At 36.0% G+C, this 23,278-nt stretch overlaps 1 protein-coding gene across 1 annotated transcript in view; it reads left to right on the top strand.

Annotated features, from left to right (window-relative positions):
* UNC13C (unc-13 homolog C) overlaps positions 1 to 23,278 on the top strand; it is a 503,951-nt gene that overhangs the window by 246,390 nt on the left and 234,283 nt on the right. Inside the window, exons 10-12 of the mRNA XM_023751588.1 lie at positions 14,496 to 14,665; positions 17,418 to 17,533; positions 19,602 to 19,765. Of these exons, the coding sequence (XP_023607356.1) occupies positions 14,496 to 14,665; positions 17,418 to 17,533; positions 19,602 to 19,765 (450 nt within the window). The remainder of the gene's footprint in view (positions 1 to 14,495; positions 14,666 to 17,417; positions 17,534 to 19,601; positions 19,766 to 23,278) is intronic.

Below are 23,278 nucleotides of genomic sequence, written 5' to 3'. Positions count from 1 at the left end.
TAAAAAAGTCTAGCCCCCTTTAGTATCACCCCGTCGTCTGGTTTGTTTAAACAAATAACGACCCAAACGCCTTAAAAAAAAATTTGCTGGGGGATAATAAAGCGAATAGGGGATTTTTGTCAGGCACGCGAAACGCTTAACCACCCGTCTGGATGGGGTCCCCGGGCCCCGGGGGGTTGGCGTTGGGGCCCCAATCCTTAACCGGCGCCTTAAAGGCGCCCCAGGCCCTAAGGCGCCGGGGAGTGACGGCCCCCTAGCCTGATAGAGGGGTCTTTTGGGGGTGACCAACCCAGTGGGGGGGGGCAGTTGGGGGCAGCCAGGTCTGCAGGGGAGGCAGTTAGGGGCGTTCAGGCTGGCAGGCAGAGGCGGTTAGGGGTGATCAGGCTGGCGGGGGGGGGTAGTTAGGGGGGATCAGGCAGCAGGCAGGTGAGCAGTTAAGAGCAAGCAGTCCTGAATTGTGAGGGGGATCGATTGCCGGGGATCGGGCCTAAACTGGCAGTTGGATATCCCCCGAGGGGTCCTGGATTTGAAAGGGTGCAGGCTGGGCTGAGGGGACCCCCATGCACAAATTTTGTGCACTGGGCCTCTAGTATAATATGAAAAAGTAGTTTTCATTATATGATTAGCAAAGATTAAAAAGTGATAATGCTCAGGACTAATGAGAGTATAGAGGAATAGGTATAAGAGTAAACATGTTTTTTTGCAGGACACATTAGTAATGTGTGTGTGAATGTATGTCTATCTGTATACTGATATATATGTAATCAATATAGATTCCTTTCAGCCTAGAAAACCCACTTTTAATAATTAGCTAGACTAAAATATTTTCGCAAGTTTATAAAAGATATACACATAGAGAAAACAATGTTTCAAACTTTTAAAGATAAATACTAATACTACACAATATCCCTCTATTAAAATATTGATAATAACACTCTGTCAAATAATGCACTGAATATAAATATATAATAATATGAATTATGCTTATAACAGGTAGAAATTGGATATGGGGATGGTCCATGTTTCTGAAAATACTCTGTTATTTTTAGTCTTTAAAGCATCCATATACTTATACAGTGACTATATAGGTATCAATAGTAATAAAATAGTTCATATTATAAAGCACTATTATTTTTCCAAAGCAGTTTCATGCCAATAATTTTCTTTCTAGATCACTTATTGTGTTATCTAGTGCAGAAATGTTAATCCTTCTTTATTTGTTCATTTCCTTTCCTGAACTAGGAAGTTAGATGATAACACTCTAGAAAAATTATTTTTAGCATTAAAGAGTTGTATCTATCTAGATGCAGATTCTAAGACCTTTCAGGGAAGGACAAAGAAATACTGAAAGAAACAAGAGAGGGAACCAAAGAAACACAAGCTAAGTGTATAGTTTTATGTATCTCTCTATGGCATTTCCTACGTGAGTTTGGCATATACGTGTGTTGGTCATCTGCCTGTTTGCTCTTCTATTCTTTCCCTAAAGTTTCTTTGGTATTCTCTGTATCTCAGGAACCTGAACTCTGAAGGCTACCTTCCCCAGACTTCCTTGCCCACTATGGTTAGACACGAGGAAGCACTGCCATAAAATTAAATACGGGAAGATGGGAGAAGCCAAAGTATTTCTTCCCTTGACTCTCTGCCTGGAGAGCACCTAAAACAATGTCTGGGTCTCCTCCATGATTTAATTTCTCATTGGATGGGACCCCCTCTATGGTCCCAGTTCCCATATGTCTTTTCCCATTTAGTCTGGGTGCCCTTGTCAACAAACCTTTGTGCAATGTTGGTGGGAATGCCAATTGGTGCAGGCACAATGGAAAACAGTTAAGGTTTCCTCAAAAAAAAGAAAGAAAGAAAGAAAACAGAATTACAATTAAATCCAGCAGTCCTACTTCTGAGTATTTATCCAAAATAGTTGAAATCAGAATCTTAAAATGATATTGGGACTCACATGTTCATTGCGGCATTACTAACATCCAAGATGTGAAAACAACTTAAATGTACATCGACAGGCAAATGAATGGAAAAGTTATATGAACATACAATGGAATATTATTCAGCTGTACAACAGAAGGAAATTCTGCAATATGAAACAGCATGGATGAACCTTAAAGACATTATGCTGAGTAAAATAAACCAGTCACAGAAATACAAATTCTGCATGATTTGACCTATTTGAAGTTTCTAAAATAATCAAATTTATAGAATCAAAGACTGGAATGGTAGTTCCTAGGGTTGAAGAGAAGGGGAAATAAGGAGTTATTAATCAACAGGCAAAAGGTTTCAATTTAGCAGGAAAAATAAGTTTTGAAGATTTGGTGCACAACATTGTACCTTTAATCAACAGTACTGTACTGGACACAAAAATTTATAGAGCTACCAAAACAGTATGGTACTGCCTTAAAGACAGACAATGTAGACCAATGGGACAGAATAAAGAGCTCCAAAGTAAACCATTAATAGCTAAGTGAGATTTGATTGTATAAGTATAAATTAGTTATTTAATCATGTTTCTGTGTTTTTTTGATAATTATCTGATAATTGTTTCCTTATTTTATATACAGTATATTCAGGAACTTGTTCTTTGCTGTTAAAGGAAAAATACATTTATATGTTTGAATGATATAATTATCGACTGATTAGCTAAGAGTAAGTAAAAAGCTACTAGGTGCTCAGCACTGTGCTATATGTATATATAATCATCTTTAAAGGTGTTTATTGCTGTAACAGGTCTGGCTCAGTGGATAGAGCGTTGGCCTGCGGACTGAAGGGTCCCAGGTTCGATTCCAGTCAAGTGCATGTACCTTGGTTGCGGGCACATCCCCAGTAGGAGGTGTGCAGGAGGCAGCTGAATCGATGTTTCTCTCTCATCGATGTTTCTAACTCTCTATCTCTCTCTCTTCCTCTCTATAAAAAAATCAATAAAATATATTTTTTTAAAAAGGTGTTTATTGATATTCTAATTTAATAGATTGGGCATAAAGGCTCAGTGTGGTTATATAATTTGGCTGAAGTTATATTGCTAGTAAGAGGCTCAAATGAAAAATTTTTAAATATGTATTTTATTAATTTCAGAGAGGAAGGGAGAGAGAGAGAGAGAGAGATGGAAACATCAATGATGAGGAAGAATCATTGATCAGCTACTCCTGCACACTCCCTACCGGGGATGAAGCCCGCAACCAGGGCATGTGCCCTGACTGGAATCGAACCATGACATCCTGGTTCATAGGTGGATGTTTAACTACTGAGCCATGCTGGCTGGACTAATGCCATTTTTATACACCAATAATTATCTCTCAGGAAGAGAAACTAAAAATAATCTCATTTAGCATTGCAACAAAAAAAATTAAGATACTTAGAAACAAACTTAATCAAGGGGATAAAAGACCTATACTCAGAAAACTACAGGGCCTTGAAAAAAGAGATATAAAGATGTATAAACGCCGAGACCGGTTTGGCTCAGTGGATGGAGAGTTGGCTTGCGGACTGAAGGGTCCCGGGTTCGATTCCGGTCAAGGGCATGTGCCTGGGTTGCGGGCACATCCCCAGTGGGAGATGTGCAGGAGGCAGCTGATAGATGTTTCTCTCTCATCGATGTTTCTAGCTCTCTATCTCTCTCCCTTCCTCTCTGTGAAAAATCAATAAAATATATTTAAAAAAAAAAGATGTATAAACAATTCAAAGGATATACCATGTTCATGGATTGGTAGAATTAACATCATTAAAATGGCCATAATACCCAAAGCAATCTATAGATTCAATGCAATCCTGTTAAAAAACCAATGGCATATTTCACAAATCTAGCACAAAAACTCCAAAAATTTATATGGAAGCAGAAAAGACCCCAAATAGCTATAGCAATATCCTATATTTTGTGAGAGCAATTTGACCTTCCTATTATATATAATTGAAACATATTTGTGGAAGTATGGAAATTTAAAGTGTACAATATATGGATTTGCTACATTTATATATTGCAATATGATTGACATTGTAGCTATAGATAGCACCTCTATTGCATCACATAGTTATTTATTTTAAGGTGGTAGGAATAAATAATATCTAGTTTCTTAGTAGGTTTGCTAATTATAATGCAGTACTGTTGTCGATTTTCGCTACACTGTGTGAAAATAGACAACAGTGCTTATTTATCTACTAGTTGCAAGCTTGTACCTTAAACAGCATATCTCTTATCCCCCTACCCTCAGCTCCTGATAACCATTTTACTCATCTTTATGAGTTTGAATTTTAGATTCCACATATGAGTGATATCAGATAGTCCTGTTTTCTGATCTCCCTTTTCCTAAGTTTTCTCTTCTTTCATAGCAAAATAAACACTAAAGTATTTTGTAAACAAACACGTTTCTTACCTTAATTTCATAAACATTAATTATTAATACTAATATTGTTTTAATATTTAATAACTAAAACAGCTGTTAAAATAAGTTTATTTTGCAACATGAATATCGGAGGAAATAGTAGATATAAAAACAGAATGTAAAACTTTCAGGTATTCTGATCTAATTGTGGAGCTGGCAGGGGCAGGGGAATGGATGTACTTTGTAAGGTCATACTTGCCCGTTGGTTCTATGATCCACTACAAAGACTTGCTTTAGCCAACACTAGCTGCTCATGCATAAATTCCTCTTCACTTTCATTTTTCAAAAGTGCTGCTAATAATAAAGTTTATTTTTTTGTTCTTATTTTTAATGGTCTTTTATATGAATATACAATGCCCAAATCCTACAAAGAAAAATCTCAATAAAACTTAAACAAAAGTAAAATGTTAGGTACTGTCTCTTTAAAAAAATCCTAACTTCCATAATGAAATTGTCCTGGATAAATGCAGGTAGGAAAAGTTGCTGTGCATTGTCACTGGGTTTCAAACTTAGGGTTTGTCCGTGTCCTGTCAGGGAATTCAAAGATAATAGTGTTGGGGATCTTGATTCAATAACAAATCAGACACCACTTTTGCAAGGGAAGTGGTTTACATAATTTATAATAAAGCACTGAGAGGAAATGTGTATGTTGAGTATCTAATAGTATTTCCATTTGGTGGGTCAGAGTTTAAGCAATTAAGCTGTAACTAGAGAATCAAATTACTGTTTGAAAGACTGCTGCTGCTTTGCCTCAGGATGGCTCTAGCAGGTTTCTGGCTGATGATTTCTTAATCAGTGCCCTGCCCTCCAGCCTGAGTTAAAATGGAATTATTTACAATTATTAAATATTTTAAATACAACTTTATTAATTGTAAAAGAAAAATATTGAAAAATCAAAAATTTTACTAATTATACAACCTACATTTTTATATACACTCATAGCTATTTCAATGTGTGTGTGTGTGTGTGTGTGTGTACATATTGAATATCTGTCTTATTAATTTGCCTATTAACAAACCCTGGTCATTTAAAATATTACAGAATTTCACTTGCTATACTTACAATATGTAGCTAGAATTTTACATATTCTCAAAAAATATAATTTTTAAATTGCTGACAGCGTTAAAAATGTCCCCTATTTCCCCTTTTTGCCCCCTTCCACTCAACCCCTACCTCAGCCCAGGCCTTCCCCACACTATTGTCTGTGTCCATGGGTTATGTATACATGCATATATGTTCTTTGGTTAATCTCTTCCTGCCCCTTCCATGTCCCTCCCCACTGAGAGCTGTTATTCTGTTCTATGTATCCATGTCTCTGGACCCATTTTGTTCACCAGTTTGTTTTGTTCATTAAATTCCACATATAATTGAGATCATGTAATATTTATATTTCTCTGCCTGGCTTATTTTGTTTAGCATAATACTCTCCAGATCCATCCATGCTGGCTCAAAGGTTAGGAGCTCCTTCTTTTTATAGCCACATCGTATTCCATTGTGTAAATGTACCACAGCTTTTTTTATCCACTCCTCTACTCAAGAGCTGTTTCCAGATCTTGGCTATTGTTAATAATGCTACTATGAACCTAGGGGTGCATATGTCCTTTCTGATTAGTATTTTGGGATTCTTAGGCGATATTCCCAGAAGTGGGATCGCTGGGTCAAAAGACAGTTTCATTTTTTATTGTTTGAGGAACCTCCATACTGTTTTCCATAGTAGTTGCACCATCTGTATCCCCACCAACAGTGCAGGAAGGCTCTCCTTTTTCCATGTCCTCACCAGCACTTGTGGTCTGTTGATTTATTGATGGTAGCCATTCTGGTAGGTGTGAGGTGATACCTCATTGTAGCTTTAATTTGCATTTCTCTGATGATTAGGGACCATGAACATTTTTACATTTTCTATTGGTCATGTATGTCCTCTTTGGAGAAGTGTCTATTCTGGTTCTTCGCTTGTTTTTCAATTGGATTGTTTGTCTTCCTGGTGTTGAGTTGTATCTTTGTATATCTTGGAAATGAACCCCTTATCAGAAGTATCATTGGCGAATATATTCTCCCCTACAGTAGGTTCCCTTTTAATTTTGTTGATGATTTATTTTGCTGTGCAGAAGCTTTTTATTTTGATGTAGTCCCATTTGTTCATTTCATCCTTGCCCTTGGAGATATATCAGTGAAAATACTGCTACTTGAGATGTCTGAGATTTTACTGCCTGTTTTCTTCTAGGAATTTTATCGTTTTGTGACTTACATTTAAGTCTTTTATGTATTTAGAGTTTAATTTTCTGTATCGTATAAATTGGTGGTCTAGTTTCAGTTTTTTGCATGTATCTGGGCAATTTCCCATCACCATTTATTGAAGAGGTATGCATTTGGGCCATATCCAGGAAACTCTAATATAAAATATTTACAGTGAAACCATTTGTTAAGTTGGGATAAATAATTATTTTTACAAATTAGTTATTTGGATGGCCTCCCAAAGGAAATTGGACAAATAGTGATCGGCTCTGCAGAGATATGGTGCCTATGAATTAAAAACAAAACAGTGCACGGGCATGTGCAGCCCCCTCCCCCCCACACACACACAATAATCCTGAGTCCCAAAAGGCAAAATGTTTTCTCTTAACAATGAAAGAAATAAACAAAACGAGTCCTCTCTTTAAGAATGAAAAATCATAAAGTTAGACATGAACCACTCTATTCAAAGGGAATTATTTTTAATGAAAGAAAAACTACAAAGCAAATGGTTCTGGCAGTACTTATTTTACTTATTTTATTTATCAAGAGTCTGTACAATAAAATACCTCATTCTCTAATAATAGAAAAGACAAATTCACTAACTGGAAAATTAAACCAGGAGTCATGATTAGCTAATAAATCAGCTTGAAAATGGTCTAACAGATTAAGATTTAATGGGACTGTGCTTTTTCTCTCTATTGTATGTGATAGATATTTCTCTTGTGTGTGAAGACACTTCTCTTGTTAAATTTTGTTTAGTACATAAGCCTATTGAAATGCAAACCTTTATATTTTCATAAAAGTCAAGGTCTGTGACATTCATGTTAAATATTTAAGGAAGAATACAAAACATGGCAAGAATAAAAAATAGTGCAACCATGTCTGCAAACGTGATATGACTGAGATGGGAAATTCACTAAGTCAAAACTGAAGAAGACAGAATGCAAGAAAAAAGTCCACTGCCCTCAAAGGAAAGGATTGAATGAGAGAAGCAAGCAAGCGGGTGAATCGTAACGAGGCACAGACTGGCAATATGCACTTGCATCCACAAGCATTGCCTTCTCATTTTCCTTCTTTTAGCCATTTAACTTTGTAAGTTGCAAGGAGGTTGGATCAGTTTAAATAACGCTGCTGCCCCTTTTCACATCAGAGAACTGGCAATGAAGGCCGCGCCTGCCTCTCTCATCTGCCCGTCTGGTTGGCAGGGGAGGAAAAGAACAGGCATGCTGGTGGAGGAAGAGGCTGGGTGGGAGGCAGTGAAATCTAGAGTAAAAAAGAAGCTGGTCCAAGGTGTCCTGCAGGCTGTGAAATGCAGTTTGATCAGAGTGCCTTTTTTGTTGTTCTTGTGCAAAAGATATTAATTATTAAAATGTACAATTTTTAATATGCAAAAAGTTTTAAAGCCTGAAAAATATGGTAACAGTTCATAAATTAAACACATTTTACACCACTTTATGTACTACTAAAAACTAACTTAGGTCCTTCAAATTAGTTTCCCATTTGATTGGATTAGAATTTCACCCAGTTTCCCATTAAGCCACAATTGTGGCTTAGTCAAAAAGAGATTTATTTCATTCAACAAGAACTCCAGAAATAGGCATTTGAGGGCCATATCTTAACTCAATTATTTCATCGAAAAACAAAGCTTACTCTATCTTCCTGTTTTAACATCCATGTAGGCTACTCTACATCCATGTTCCAGGGTAATAAAAAATAAAATAGAAGAAACAGGACCAGAAGAATTTTGCTTAGATCTCATTGGAAGAACTATATCAAGTGATCATCTGTAGTTGCAAGGAAGGCTGGGATATTGCATAAAAGTAGGAAAGGGGAAAAAAGGGATTGAAATGTTATTTTATGAACAAACTTACAGTATTGCCACCTTCCACCTTTGACTAACTAAAATGTATATACAAACTTTATACCTCTATAATTAAATCAAATTAATTCATCCCCTCACTTTCATGGCAGGTAATCCAAAAATTATATCCAGTTACTGCATTTAGTTTTAAAGTCCAGGATCTATGGTAGTCTCTCTACCACTTCCATGTTTCACTTTGTGATTCTTGGACCTAAATTAGAGACAAGGCATCTTCTGCCAATAATCCCAATGTATTTTTATAGGAAGAGGAAGATAACAGGATAACACAGCAATGTTAAAGTCTCATTCAGTAGCCGAAACCGGTTTGGCTCAGTGGATAGAGCGTAGGCCTGCGGACTGGAGGGTCCCAGGTTCGATTCCGGTCAAGGGCATGTACCTTGGTTGCAGGCACATCCCCAGTGGGAGATGTGCAGGAGGCAGCTGTTCGATGTTTCTCTCTCATCGATGTTTCTAACTCTCTATCTCTCTCCCTTCCTCTCTGTAAAAAAATCAATAAAATATATTAAAAAAAAAAAGTCTCATTCAGTAAGACGGAAAGTGGGAAATTCATGGCTGTTGTTGGTCTATCTGTCCTGCTGGATAGATATACCTGCTGGACAGATATACTCAGGACTTCCTATCCTAGCAGCAGCAGTAGTTACTTAGCTAGCCAACATGGCAGGGAGGGTAAATTTGATATGCAAAATTTACTTTTTGGGAGGGTATATTTTTTATTATCCATTTTCCTCCAATTCCTTGGTTGTACCTCTTGGGAGAACATCCTTGCACAGTTTGGCAATGCTTACACACTTTAAGCAGGTACCGTGTAAAGTAACAGTAAATGAATGAGGGCTCTAAAATTGACTGAAAGGCGTTATATATATGTACAATAACTATAAATTGGCACCATCCCCGGAAATCCAGGTATATGGTCTTCCTAATTGTGAAGATAATGTACTTGGACCCCACTTTCTATTGTTGTGACTCAAGAACTTAGACATTGCTTTAAGTATGGTTATAGCCAAAGCAGAGGCACATTTGGGAACACTATTCCCTGGAAAGTTTACCAGGCTTCCAGGAGATGGGCTTCAAGCCAATTTTAAGAGTAATCACATAAGCTGAGAAATTTTAACTCTTTGCTACTGGCTCCTCTGTTCTGACTAATTCCTCTCAATCTAATGGCTTCTGTCTCGGGCCCTACAATATAGTATGTCAGCATGAAATTACACCACCATTAATTGGATATTTGCCATCAATTTCTCCTTCATTGTCACTGAGAGACTTCATAAAGGAATATGTTTGAAAAGCTCTGGGGCAATAATTTTATCTCTTTTTGAAGTTGCACTTAGAAACCTCTGCTTGTATAAGTGCATTTTTATATCCAGAAGCAACTGGCTTTTCTCTACCCTGCAGGCTTCCAAATTATGATCTTCTCAGTCATTTACATGGCAGGACACAGGTATTGTGATCCCCTCTTGGCATAGCTGTGCTCCCTTGTATCTCTACGTACAGATTGTCTAGCTGTACTTTGAGTGCACCTCTACTGTAGTATATTTTTGAAAGCAGAGGTTTAATAAGCATACGCCAACATTCTGAATTTTATTTCTACCATTCATACTAAGAAAAAAGCTTCAGTTGGCATATTGTTGGAATTCCAAGGTATAGCGAGCAACATTTTGACTAACTTTTCTGCCGTTGCATTTTTAAGTGCATTGGTTTTTCAGCCTGAGGTAGTTAAATCTTTACTGTCTTCCCATATCCTCTCACAGAGTCAGTTCCTCATTTTAAGTTCTGTTATTGCAACTCCCTTAAATTCTTTTAAAATTACTGTTAGTCAGTATCCTTAGTTGCAAATAACAGAGTTTGCTTTAGTTATCCTATGTAGAAAAATATTATTTCATAGTCTTCTAGGTTGTTCAAGAATTTTTAGAGAGGTCAGAGTGCCAGCCTCTGAAGCTACTATGCAGAAACAATGTCCAATATATCATAGGGTTTCTTTGAAGAAGACACCACTGCCACCACTGATCAACACTTTTGCCCCTGAGAACTAAATACCAGACACTCTACATCAAAGTACTAAACCCTCCATTACTGCTGTTGGCAAAAGAGCAAAACCCAGAATACTGCCTCACTTTGCTAAATTTTGAGTTCAGATCTTACTTGAATGCAGGTCAAATATGTTGACCATAGCTGCAAAGGAATCTAGCAACATGAGTTTATCCAGCTTAATTATTGAAAGGATGACAAATGAAAGGAGAATGTTTAGAGATATCAGGCATTTGTAGAGGATGACTCTCCACCACACTATCTTAGACTAAATCTCTGATTTTATACCCACTGAAAAATCCTCACTAATTTTCAGTACCTTTATTAAAAACATGAGTCCCACCGCTATCTTTACACTGAAGAGATCAAAATATAAGTTTCTGACCATTTAAACTTCAAATTGTTTATTTTTAATATTCCTCAAAAATAGCTCTTGAGAAAACATAATGAAGTAGGAACTAGTACGTCTTAATGAGAAACAAGTGGAACCAGTGTTATTACTAAATGACGTTAACAATCGGTGAGTCTGGGTGTGGCACAAGGAAGAAGTCTCTGTACTCTCCTTGCAAATTTCCTGTAAATTTAAAATTGTTCTAAATGTTAAATTTTACTTAATTAAAAAATGATAATAAAATAGAATCAATGAGAAATGCAGAGAGATTGAAATTCCCTTTGGCAAAAGCACAAATATATATTTTAGGGGAAGATTATTAATTATTTATATTTTTCCTGAATCAATTTCATATATGTATTATTTTGACCTTAAAAAAGGAAGGGTTTGGTTGATTAAATTATATAACCTCAATAAGCCTCCATTGTGCCTAGCACATTAGTAGATGTTCAATAAATAACTGCTTAGTAGGTGATAGAATAAATAAATGGGTATATGGATGAGGGCATAGTGAACTTTTCATATTTTGATATCATAATAAAACAAAAAAAATACAAACCAAATTAATACAGAAACTTAATGGAAAATAAGTGGGCATTTGGAAGGTGTACTTCTCCCTAGTACAAAAATAAGCTATTTCTCATAGACACTTGGAAAGAAAGATAGTACTATCTCTGTCCCCTCTTGCTATATAACATACATACATAATGAATTATATACAGAGAGGGAGAGTTGATACTATATGTATATATATATTTGTTATTACTATTTTATACAGATTACTGTTTGTGTATTTATTTAGCTAAAATTATTTACCCGGCGCCCACTGCCACTGTTTCTGGGCTGGGCTGGGTTGTGGGCCACATTTTGCACCAGGGGGTCTCAGCAGAGTCAGTTGCAATTTGGTGGGATGTCACTCCAGAGTGGTGGCGGTGCCTGTGTCCCACTTGCAGGAAACCCAGTGTTGCTTTGTGGGCACCAGGTCCGCGGTGCCGTTTCTCAGTAAATGGCCAGTGCGCATCACGGCAGCTCCTGCATCAAGTGTCTGCCCCCCTGGTGGTCAATGCACGTCATAGCTACCGGTCAGACAGACACTTAGCATATTAGCCTTTTATATATATAGATACCATTCCAGCAGGTGTGAGATGATACCTCATTGTGGATTTAATTTGCATTTTTCTGATGATTAGTGATGTTGAGCATCTTTTCATATATCTATTGGCCATCTGTATGCACTCTTTGGAGAAGTGTCTACTCTGATCTTCTACCCATTCTTTTAATTAGATCGTTTGTTTTTTTGGTGTTGAGTTATGTAAGTTCCTTATAAATTATGGAAATTAGCCCCTTATGAGATGTATCATTGGCAAATATGTTCTCCCATTCAATGGGTTATCTTTTCATTTTGTTGATGGTTTTCTTTGCTGTGCAAAAATTTTTTAGTTTGATGTAGTCCCATTTGTTTATTTTTTCTTCTGTTTCCCTTTCCCAATGAGATAGATCAGAAAAAAATATTGCTATGAGAAATATTTGAGGTTTCACTGTATATGTTTTTTTAAGGATTTTTAGGGTTTCAAGTCTAACTTTTAAGTCTTTAATCTATTTTTAGTTTATACTTGTATTTGGTGTAAGAAGATTGTCTAATTTCATTTTTGGCATGTATCTGTCCAATATTCCCAACACCATTTATTGAATAGACTAACTTTATCCATTGTATGTTTTTTGCCTCATTTCTCAACTATTAGTTGACTGTACAGATGTGTTTTTATTTCCGGGCTCTCTATTCTGTTCCATTGACCTAACATGTATTTAAGTATGTAAAGGTAGACACAACTAACCTATAGGTTAGTAGACAACATACTTTCATCTGTAAGTAGAATTAGCATGACTGTGATCATCTCAAGTGCACCTGATGCAAATATTTTGATTCAAATATTTTGAGTGGTTTTGACATTGGTAATGTAATTTCTCAAAATAGAAAACAACTCTTGGTAAAGGTCTGAATAATAACAATTATTTACTAGTGTTTTTATGTACTAGTTGTTTGCCAGAAAATTTTAGTATCATGTAAAACATACAAAAGAGTTGGTGTTTTTATATATAAAGAGTTAAGTTCCAAACTGAGGTTTGGGTTTTGCATTTTCATCAATGCCTTTGGGTCACTTTAAATCATTTGAACTGTCCGTTAGATGGTAGGGTGTCTTAATCCCTTATCTAGTCCATTGAGTGCCAAGACTGCCCTTAAAGGTTTGTTGAAGAGACCAAAATGTCCCAGAAATTGGCAGAATGTTCTGTGTTAAAAACTCTTACATTAAGCAGAAATAGGGTGCTACAGTTTTGCACATTGACATGTCAGACCTCAAATCTCATTCTTGTATATGCTATATTATTTTGCTTCATAGGTTAATGGGAGAGAGAGTATACTGTCAGAAGTCGTTAAATAATTTATGTACCATGAGCCCATTGGCAAGCTGGTGAAGACTATAAACACTTTTTTTTCCAAAATTTATTTTTAGATTCATAAGATAAAATACATAGAATTAAAATCAAACAAATTATGTTGATTTAGCTTTAGTACAGTAAAGATGGTTATAAACAATAGTTTAAATTCTATAACACATGTAATGTTATATGTAAATAACTGTGGCTTTAATGGTGAGAAATATCTCACAGATACTGATAATACTGCTGTGGTCTGGTGCCTATATTCATAATTGAAGGAAAAAAAGATGATGTTGTTTTATTAATTTTTAAATCCAACTTCAGTGATGCTCAGAACTCAGCCAATAACCCCCAGCTTAAAGACCCTTGTGCTAAAGTGAATGCATGTACAGAGTAAATTGGGATTCAGGGTTGATCATCCAAACTGGCTCCAAAAGCTATAGAAAAAGTTATAAAGAGCAGGTGACTAGTTGATACTTAAAGAATAATTAGTTAGCAGACAGAAAAGCATAAGGAACAGTATATACAAAGCCATAGTATTAAGAAAGACTGTAATATGTATGGCCAATATTAAGTAGTTTGCATAAGCAAGATAGAGAGAAAGAATCCTGGAAATGATGAATGAACTAAAACGTGCAGCTTATTGTTAAAAACAAAAGGATGTTGTTGTAAGTCTACTTGATTTAACAATATATTGTATGCTTACTGGGATTTTTAGTTTACCAAGTGGATTGTGTGATGTCTGCTTTTACAACACCCATTGCAATAAAATTAGTTTTATATTTATGATGCAGAATTTTTTAGCATAAATATGTTGTTGTAGACAACTGTTGTGAATAAGAAATAAGTCAAAATACCCCAAACAAATATTTCTGACCCAAATTTAATTATATCTAGTTTAGTTAAAGGGAATATATGGGATGGCATAGGATTTTTCTCTACTTGACATTATTTAACTAATGCAACTTTCTTCAATATCTCTGATACCTACAATATACCATGGATCGAATGGGTCAGTGGTAAATATAACTTATTATGTAGTCTATTATGCCTTCCTGGATTATACAGACTTAAAATAAGTTGCTAACATCAAATGCCATTTAGAGCGGTTATCAGTGGTTGTTAACTTACCCACATTTATTTTCAGTGAGTGCCATAACTCCACAGATCGAATCAAAGTCAGAGTGTGGGATGAAGATGATGATATCAAATCCAGAGTCAAGCAACATTTCAAAAAGGAATCAGATGATTTTCTGGGACAAACAATTGTCGAAGTGAGGACCCTGAGTGGAGAAATGGATGTCTGGTACAACTTAGGTGAGTATCTGATAAAAAGTTAAAAAATTTCCACAATATCTGTGGAATATATTCTATTCCCATATAGACAAAAATGCCTTTCTAGAAAATTCTGTTGGACTTTATGTGGTCTAGTTTCATTAGAAACAAAATGGGATAATTATTTATTCAAGTTCAGTATTATAGGAAGACATTGGTAAGTTTGAGATGAAAAGAGGAAAGTCAACGAATCAACTAGATGTATTTTAGGAGAAAAATATTAGCCCATTCTTAATTTTTAAATCAGAAAAATGTAGCTCCAAAAACCTTTGCCAAATGTAATAAAAACTAATAATCAACCTATGACTTGATACTGTTTGAGTTATTTCCTTTGGTCCCTTAATGAATTTTGGAAATAAAGGAAATGTGTATTTTAGATATTTTTCAAATGGTGATATAAATGTCATCTTTAGCTGACAAAGCCAAGTACATCTGTGAACTTACCCTTACTCTAATAATGACAATATTGAGAATATGTTTAATTGTCATGGCTGTTAAATGAAATTTTATTATGCAACCAATAATTAAATAAAGATAACTTTTAATTTTACTTTTACTATAATTGAATAATAGTCTAGAATCTTCAGTACTGACTTAATAGTAGTAAAAAATATGGATCACCTCAGTTTCTGTAAAGGACATGATCCAAAATTTCTTAATCATGTCATCTTAAATGTTTTAATTAAATTATTAAGGGCTGGTGGTGAATCAAAGAAGGGGTTACACAGTTCCAAGATTACAAAGAGTTTCCATTTAGGATATCAATATATTTTAGAAAATTGAAGAGTGCTTCTGGGTTTTTAAAAATGTGCATACTTCAAGTAATATAATATTTGACAAATAGAGAGATAAGGTCATAGAATTAATAAAACTTTAAATTATACAATAATTTAAAGAAGGAACTATATATGAGTTATCTGCACACAAAATTCAAACTACACTCAGATTTAATTATCAAAAAACTATTTTAAAGAAGTCTTCCTGAAAGAGAATTGGTGCATCCACATTACTGGCATAAAATTTTACCTCAGTTATAAGCATCATCTTCCCACATCTTATTTATACTATAAAATAGCTTTATAAATAAAAATAGAGAGGTTAGGCCAGGGTAAACTTCAGGCCATTAACTCTGTGCAATACTCACAAATTGTGTTTTAATTAAAGAGGTTTACCTATACTTGGACATTTTCCTGTAATAAGTTAGCATATCCTTGAATTGAGGCAGTTAGAATTCAGAACAGAAATTTTTCAAATTGTTTTTTGACAAAAGATAGATGGATATAATATTTGCCAAGGAATTTGAATGTGCTGTTAGTAAAGTCAGCTACCCAGCTCTCATGCTGAAAAGGCCCTTCCATCTATGGAGAGGAAAACATGATATTACACAGCATGGAAGACTTTGCCTGCTCGTCCTCAGTTTGTACTTCTTGCCCTCTTTCCTGGTTTATAAATTTTTAAAATAGGAGGGTGGAGGACAAGTTTTAGCTTTGTGTAAAATCCTTCAGTGGTTCAATCCACATAAGCACCATATTTCCATTCTTTGTATAGCGTTCTTCCTTATCACTTAGAATTCATTCCACCAGGCTGAAGAGAACTTGGCCAAAATCTGGGCATCCAAGCAGAGCCTGTGCCCCTTGAATGCATTGGGATGATGACAGTTATAGGATCAGTAGTGTTTGCCTGGCACTATGGAAAGAGCTCTGTGACAAAAAAAAAAAAAGCCCTGGGAGTTGAATTTCTCTTGGCCCCAGCAGAGAAATATATATTTATTTATTTTAATATTTGTTGAGACTCAACAATCTCTCAGCCAGCAAGAGAAACACTCATGATTCTGACATTCCTGAGGGAAGAATCTTCACAACACAGTGACTATTAAATATTAACAATAAAAAGTCAGCAGATATTTCATAAGGAAAAAAAAGTAGATTTCATAATTTAAATTTATCTCATGGCTAAAAATAGTGATACTTAGAAAGCGGGCCAATCACCACTATTTTGTGGCACTCTCCCTCCTGACACTTCATTTGTGCAATGAATGGGTCAGCTTGCCTCTCTATGTTTCATCTGTGAAGTGGGTGACAAACGTAGGTCCCCTACCTCCATTCACACTCTAGGAAATTTGTGACTATGCTTTTTTTTTTTCTCTCAAAGCTACTGATTAATATTGAACATATGTGTGTGTTTACATACACATTACTTGACTAAATTAACTACATATTGATTCCATTCAAGTAAACAGTTAATCCAAAACTCATGAGTAAGCACAGGCGGTAGACTATAGGTCTTGATGAATCACTAACAAAGAAAACAATAATTCTTCTTATGTTAGCCAGAGGTTTGACTCATCTTTTCAAGCACAGAAAGAAAGAGTAGAAGCTTTTAGATAAATTGCTTTCCTGGTTTATTTTATGTTTAAGTTATATTGCTTTTAATTGGCAAAATAATTTAATTTTAGGGATATTCTAACCAGTACCCAGACATTTATCTCAGAATGGCAAGGTCTTCTGATTAAGCTTTTCTATATGAAGTATCTATAATGTAGTTTGACAATCACAGTGACACAATAGGCACATTACTTTAAGTCGTATTCAGCAAAATCTTTATGGTGGGATAATCAAACCTGATCTAGAAGAATGGCTTTTAGCAATGTAAGCCCCCTTTAAGCCTCTCAGAACTTGTATGTGAAATATGGGATTATCACAAGTGACCAACCAATTTCTTTTTGCTTTGTCAGAGAAACGGACAGATAAGTCAGCTGTATCTGGGGCCATTCGATTGAAAATCAATGTGGAAATAAAAGGAGAGGAGAAGGTTGCTCCATATCATATACAATATACATGTTTACATGAGGTAAGAAACTGGAATTGCATTACTAAAAATCCTAGAAAAGAAATTGGTCTGGATTGTGAATCATACAATAAAAATTTTGGTTTAAAATATATAATTGAGTTAGCTTTGTGGAGTTCTTACTCTATCCAGTGGTTCTCAACCTTCCTAATGCCGCAACTCTTTAATACAGTTCCTCATGTTGTGGTGATCCCCAACCATAAAATTATTTTCATTGCTACTTCATAATTGTAATTTTGCTATGGTTATGAATCGTAATGTAAATATCTGGTATGCTTTATGTGTTTTCCGATGGTTGAGACCCACAGGTTGAGAACCACTGCTCTATACTCTAGCAGTAAGGATGCAGGTGGGTGTCCTCTAATGGGAGTTTAGAACAAGCACATGTGATGGGTATGAATAAACAAGTCAATGAGATAATGAACTAATAGACCAAATGAAATTACCATTCTTGCAAGAAGAACAAAGAATGTTAAAAAGCACTTATTGCAAAAATAAGTCATGGTGAATATTTTGGGAGCATAGTAGTACTCTAGTAATGAAGATAATGAAGAGAGGATCTAATAAATGAATGTTTTTTGAGAACTCTGAGTTAGTGTTGAAGGTCTAATTAATAATACTGTTTACAAATAGAAATATAAAATGCTGATGTTGTACCAAAGGATTTGGGAGCCAGTGTAATAAGTGTAATAAGCAATAATTTTTTCTTCCTTTTTCTGAGTACAACAAAGGGCTTCATACATATTGGACCCTCTGCATTTTATCTACCCTTTCCACAAACATATCTGGGTATGAGAGTGTCAGAATGTAGTTACCCACTCATAGTAGTAGACAATATACCCACCCAAAAGGTAGGGCCTGGCTGGGTTAGAGAGAAGTAAAGACCACCCTATGTGATTCTAACAGGAAGATTCACCAGTTCCTTTTTGTGTCTTGGTGTAGATATACAAATAATCTTGGGCTTCTAGTGGATGCTTTGCATCAGAGAGCTTAGTTAGAGGTGTTACAAAACCATTCTCTGATACAAATGACACTTGTCCCGTGTATAAAAAAAAATACCAGGAGAAATTGAGGAATGTACCTTTCCCTATATCCAAAGAGGTAAAGAGAAAGTACCCTAAGATGAAAAACAAGCTGAGAGAATCTTCACATATTATTTTTTTCTAAATATCTATAAATATTTATGTGCAATTATTTGCACCTCCATTTACTAAAGAAGAAATGAGGAACAGTATTAAATCTTTTATTTATTAAACAGTAATTAGATATAGGACATAGGCCTAATTTCCTGACTACTATCCATCCAGTGTTATCATTCCTTCAAGAAAGGTGGTTAAGTTTTCAGACCAATAAAAAAAAAATCCTGGAACTGGCAAGATGGGAGCCTTAAGAAGTGGGCAGAGAAGATTTGGATCAGGGGGACAGCATTATGCTTTGCTCTTTGGAGACTTACCTGCTGGTAAAAGAACAATAACAAAACAAAAAAACAAAACAAAACAAAAAAACCACCTAAAATCCAAGAAAGGCTCCTTCAGGCTACATCCATGCAGCAGTTTCTAAACTTGTTAGAAACAGAAGAAATTCTATGTAGTGAGATTTCCGATTATAGAATTCTCAAACATGCATTTCAACCTCAGTTCATTGCCCTGATTCTGTAACATTTTGCAGCAAAAGCCCTTTAGTATCATTTACATACCTAGATTCTGTATTAACACAGCCAAAATCAGATTATTCAACCAGGGCTCTAAAATTTACTCAGAGCCCATGAGTGCAAAATATGTTCTAGCATTTAGAAATGTTTGCATGTAAAACTTTTTACTTTCTTCTAAAACAATTGGGTACATATGAAACATTTTAGTTATTGATCCTGTATAGACCCAGGGAGAAATATAATCAGAACTTGCATAAATTTGATGTTAGAATTAAGATCCAAGCTATTCCTATTGCGTACAGATACTGATGAAACATTAGAGGCAATCACAATGCAAGTATAATTTACTGAAAGTTACAGTTAAATACTTTTGGCCTACTCTAATGAATTACTGAACAATTGAAAACCACTTACTTTTAGAATCTGTTCCATTACTTGACTGAAGTGAAATCTAATGGTGCAGTGAAAATCCCAGAGGTCAAAGGGGATGAAGCCTGGAAGGTTTTCTTTGATGATGCTTCCCAAGAAATAGTCGATGAGTTTGCCATGCGCTATGGGATTGAATCCATTTATCAAGCTATGACGTAAGTACCATAGAACATTTATGTGCTCAAAAATCTCTGTTGAGATCTTAAAAACACACACATTCATAGCTCTTCTTCTAATTTAATTGAAATTTTGATGTAAAAGACAATTACATTTTCATGGGCCATTTTAGTGTACCCTCTCTTTTACAGCTATAAAATATTAATGATGTGGTAATTCACTACCACTATCTTCTCAGGCTTTTATTTTGTTCTCAAAGTGTGGCCCCTGCACTACCAGCATTCACAGCACCTCAGAACTTAGAAATGCAAATTTACCACCCTACCCCAGACCTAATGAATCAGAAACCTGAGGGTGGGGCCCAATGATCTTTGCTTTAACAAACCCTACAAGTAATTGTCATACACTCTGAAGTTTGAGAACCAGTGCCTTGTTTGATATCTGAGAAAGTTAAAGCCTGATGATTGAAGTGCATGATCCAAGGTAATAAAGCTTATTAATGTCCAGGATACATCTAGAGCAGTGGTTCTCCACCTTGGCTGCACATTAAAATCACCTGGGAATCTTTTTAAAATCCTGATTTCTGGGCCTCATCCTCCGGAAATTCTGTTTCTTTGTTATGGGGTGGGGCCACAATGGCAGCAGCAGGCAAGCAAGCTACCAAGGACAGGGGTGTAAGAGTGAGCACCTCCTGCCAACCCAGAAACTCTTGGGTGGGGCCACAACATTAGTAACAAAGAAACAGAATTTCCGGAGGATGAGGCCCAGAAATCAGGATTTTAAAAAGATTCCCAGGTGATTCTAATGTGCAGCCAAGGTTGAGAACCACTGATCTAGAGCCTTTATAATGCCTTAACCCTAACATTAGACTATATCATTCCTGCCTACATTGATATCATTGATGCTAATTCAGTGAAACCAAGATTTATTGAGCACCCATAGAACCCAAAAACCACAGTAAATATGGCACTACAGAAATGAGCCATACAGACATATAACCTTTCAGTAAGGATTTAGAATTGGGTTAATACTTGCCTATTCTTTACCATTTGAAACCTGGTCTAAGTTTGTAACTGCATTTTGTTCAGATATATTCTGTATATAATATGTAAACTATTTATGTACGAATAGTAGAGGGCTGTTCTTTTATATTAATGATCTGATTATATTTTCACATGAGCTGTGTAGATAGTGGCCCAGATAATCAGTCATTTTCAAACACCTTATTGATGGATGTGTACTGAACCAAAATCAGTGTTCTTCATCAAAGTTTACTATTCATAGCATTTAAACACCAGTCCTAATTCTAGAATAGCATATGTAAATTTCTTTAAAATTTCTGATAAAATGTGTGCTTTTTCAGTTTACAGAATGTCCTAATCTATACTAATAAAAGAGTAATATGCTAATTAGTCCAAGTCAACCAGACATCTTCTGGTTGTCCAGTCCTCCTTCCGGACAAAGCCACGGGGGTAGGGGCCGAGGCAGAGGCAGTTAGGGGCGATCAGGCAGGCAAAGGCAGTTAGGGGCGATCAGGCAGGCAGGCAGGTGAGCCATTAGTAGCCATTGGTCCCAGATTGTGAGAGGGATGTCTGACCAGTTGGACATCCCCTGAGGGGTGCTGAATTGGAGAGGGTGCAGGCCGGGCTGAGGGAACCCCCCCCCCCCCCATGCACAAATTTCATGCACCAGGCCTGTAGTGTTAAATAATAAAGACTTACAGATTCTTAGCCGCAATATGAAAAAGAACTTAGAATTTACCCAGGTGAACCTCCCTCAAAATCCCTATTACTGCATCCTTGACTGGTAGTCATTATCCCTCTGCTCGCTCACGTCCACTGGCAGGGCTCTTGCTCCTTTAGATGCAACCTATTTGTAAGTGAGTAGCCATAATGGAGTCTGTGATTTGCCATCTGCTCTGTCCCAGGTCAATGGCTGTAATAATTCATCAGGACACCTTCTATAAAATTTGAGTGCAATTAAAATACACTCTAAAGTAAGTGAAGTGTTCTGCCAAAAGAGACCTATGCTTAAAATAAAATTAAAAATAAATTTTAAAAAACACCCGGAAATAATCCCAGTAAAAGAAAGATATTTATTATAAAATATCTCTGTGTGTTGATTCAGATTTCTTTAGTTTTATATTTCTTGTATTCTGAGAAGCACAGTTATGTTAATACAGAAAAAAATGGTAAATGTATGATAGTTTAAAAGAGGAGAATCACCCCTCCTTTGTTTTTATCACTTGTATTTTTCTTACCCTTTAACATATGTAAACAACAACAGATGATATTTCTAGATACTTATTGATATCAAGTGACCTGCAGGTGACTAGGGTCCTATAATATATCTGAGAACTCAGTTTTGACAAAGCTCCTGTCACTCTAGGAACTAGTCTAAAGCAGGAGTCGGCAAATTTTTTTTCTATATACAGCCAGATAATAAATATTTTCTGCTATGTGAGTCCTAAAATCTCTGTCATAACTGCTCAACTCAGCACTCCTAGTGCAAAAACAGCCAAAGACATTAAGTAAACAAATGGGTATGGCTGTATCCTGATAAAACTTTATTTTAAAAACAAAAACTATGGACTGTGTTTGGCTGTGGGCACTCGATTGCCAACTGCTGGTCTAAAGAGGGAAAGCAAGGCAGACAGGCCGGAGGAAAAATAATGCCTGGTTTTTGTGTGATAAATTGACCGTTGCACTTTGATGATAACACAATGTGGTAGATTATCTCTACTTGTGGTTATACATTTGATTTGATATTGATATTTTTATTTTTAAAATGTTTCTTTTAGTGTTAAATATGAACCAAAATGGCCTTAACATTTCCCTCAGCTGGGCACAACTCTAGGCCTCTTTCTTCCTGTCGGCCCCTGCTCTCCCCCTCACCTTTGTCCTTGCAGAATCCAGAGCCCTAACAACAGAGGCTCTAACCTCCCTTTTCTTAGAGCATTTCCTTGGAAACCTTAGAATTGTAAATTCTTTCTCTTTTAAGATGTAAACTTTTAAAAAGACACTTGCCAGTTTTACACCCCAGGGCTGGCTTTCTCAAGGATATGGGAGAGCCAGAGCTTTTGAATATAATCATCAAGAAAATAGGCCCCTGTGCCCAGTCTCCACGGAGGGTTTCTAACTTGGGTTGGGGCCTTGCCCCAAGTTGTAATGCTCCCTCCTGTCATGAGGGTAAGAGAACGTTTATTTTTCCTTTGGGTAAGGCCAATTTGCAAATACAGATGACTAGGATTCCTCTACTCTAACTCAGAATCCCTACCCTCCATTCCCCACCTCAGGTCTTGAAATCTTTTCCTTCATTTATGTCAGTAGAGTTGAGTTCAGACTGAATTCTGGATTTTCTTTCATTGAAGAAAACTTTCCTAATTCTGTCCACTGTCATTTTTGCTTTGACAGCACACACCTGACACCATAGATATTTATTGCAATATTGACTATATTCCCTTAGCTCTAATGTACATCACCATGATTAATATTATGACTGGAAACTTTTACTTCTTCATTTCTTCACCTTTTTCAACCATCATTCTAACC

Source organism: Myotis lucifugus, unplaced genomic scaffold, assembly GCF_000147115.1.
Source record: "Myotis lucifugus unplaced genomic scaffold, Myoluc2.0 scaffold_23, whole genome shotgun sequence".
NCBI lineage: Eukaryota > Metazoa > Chordata > Mammalia > Chiroptera > Vespertilionidae > Myotis > Myotis lucifugus.
Note: the sequence above shows the minus strand (reverse complement) of the source record. Positions and strands in the feature narration are given on the sequence as shown.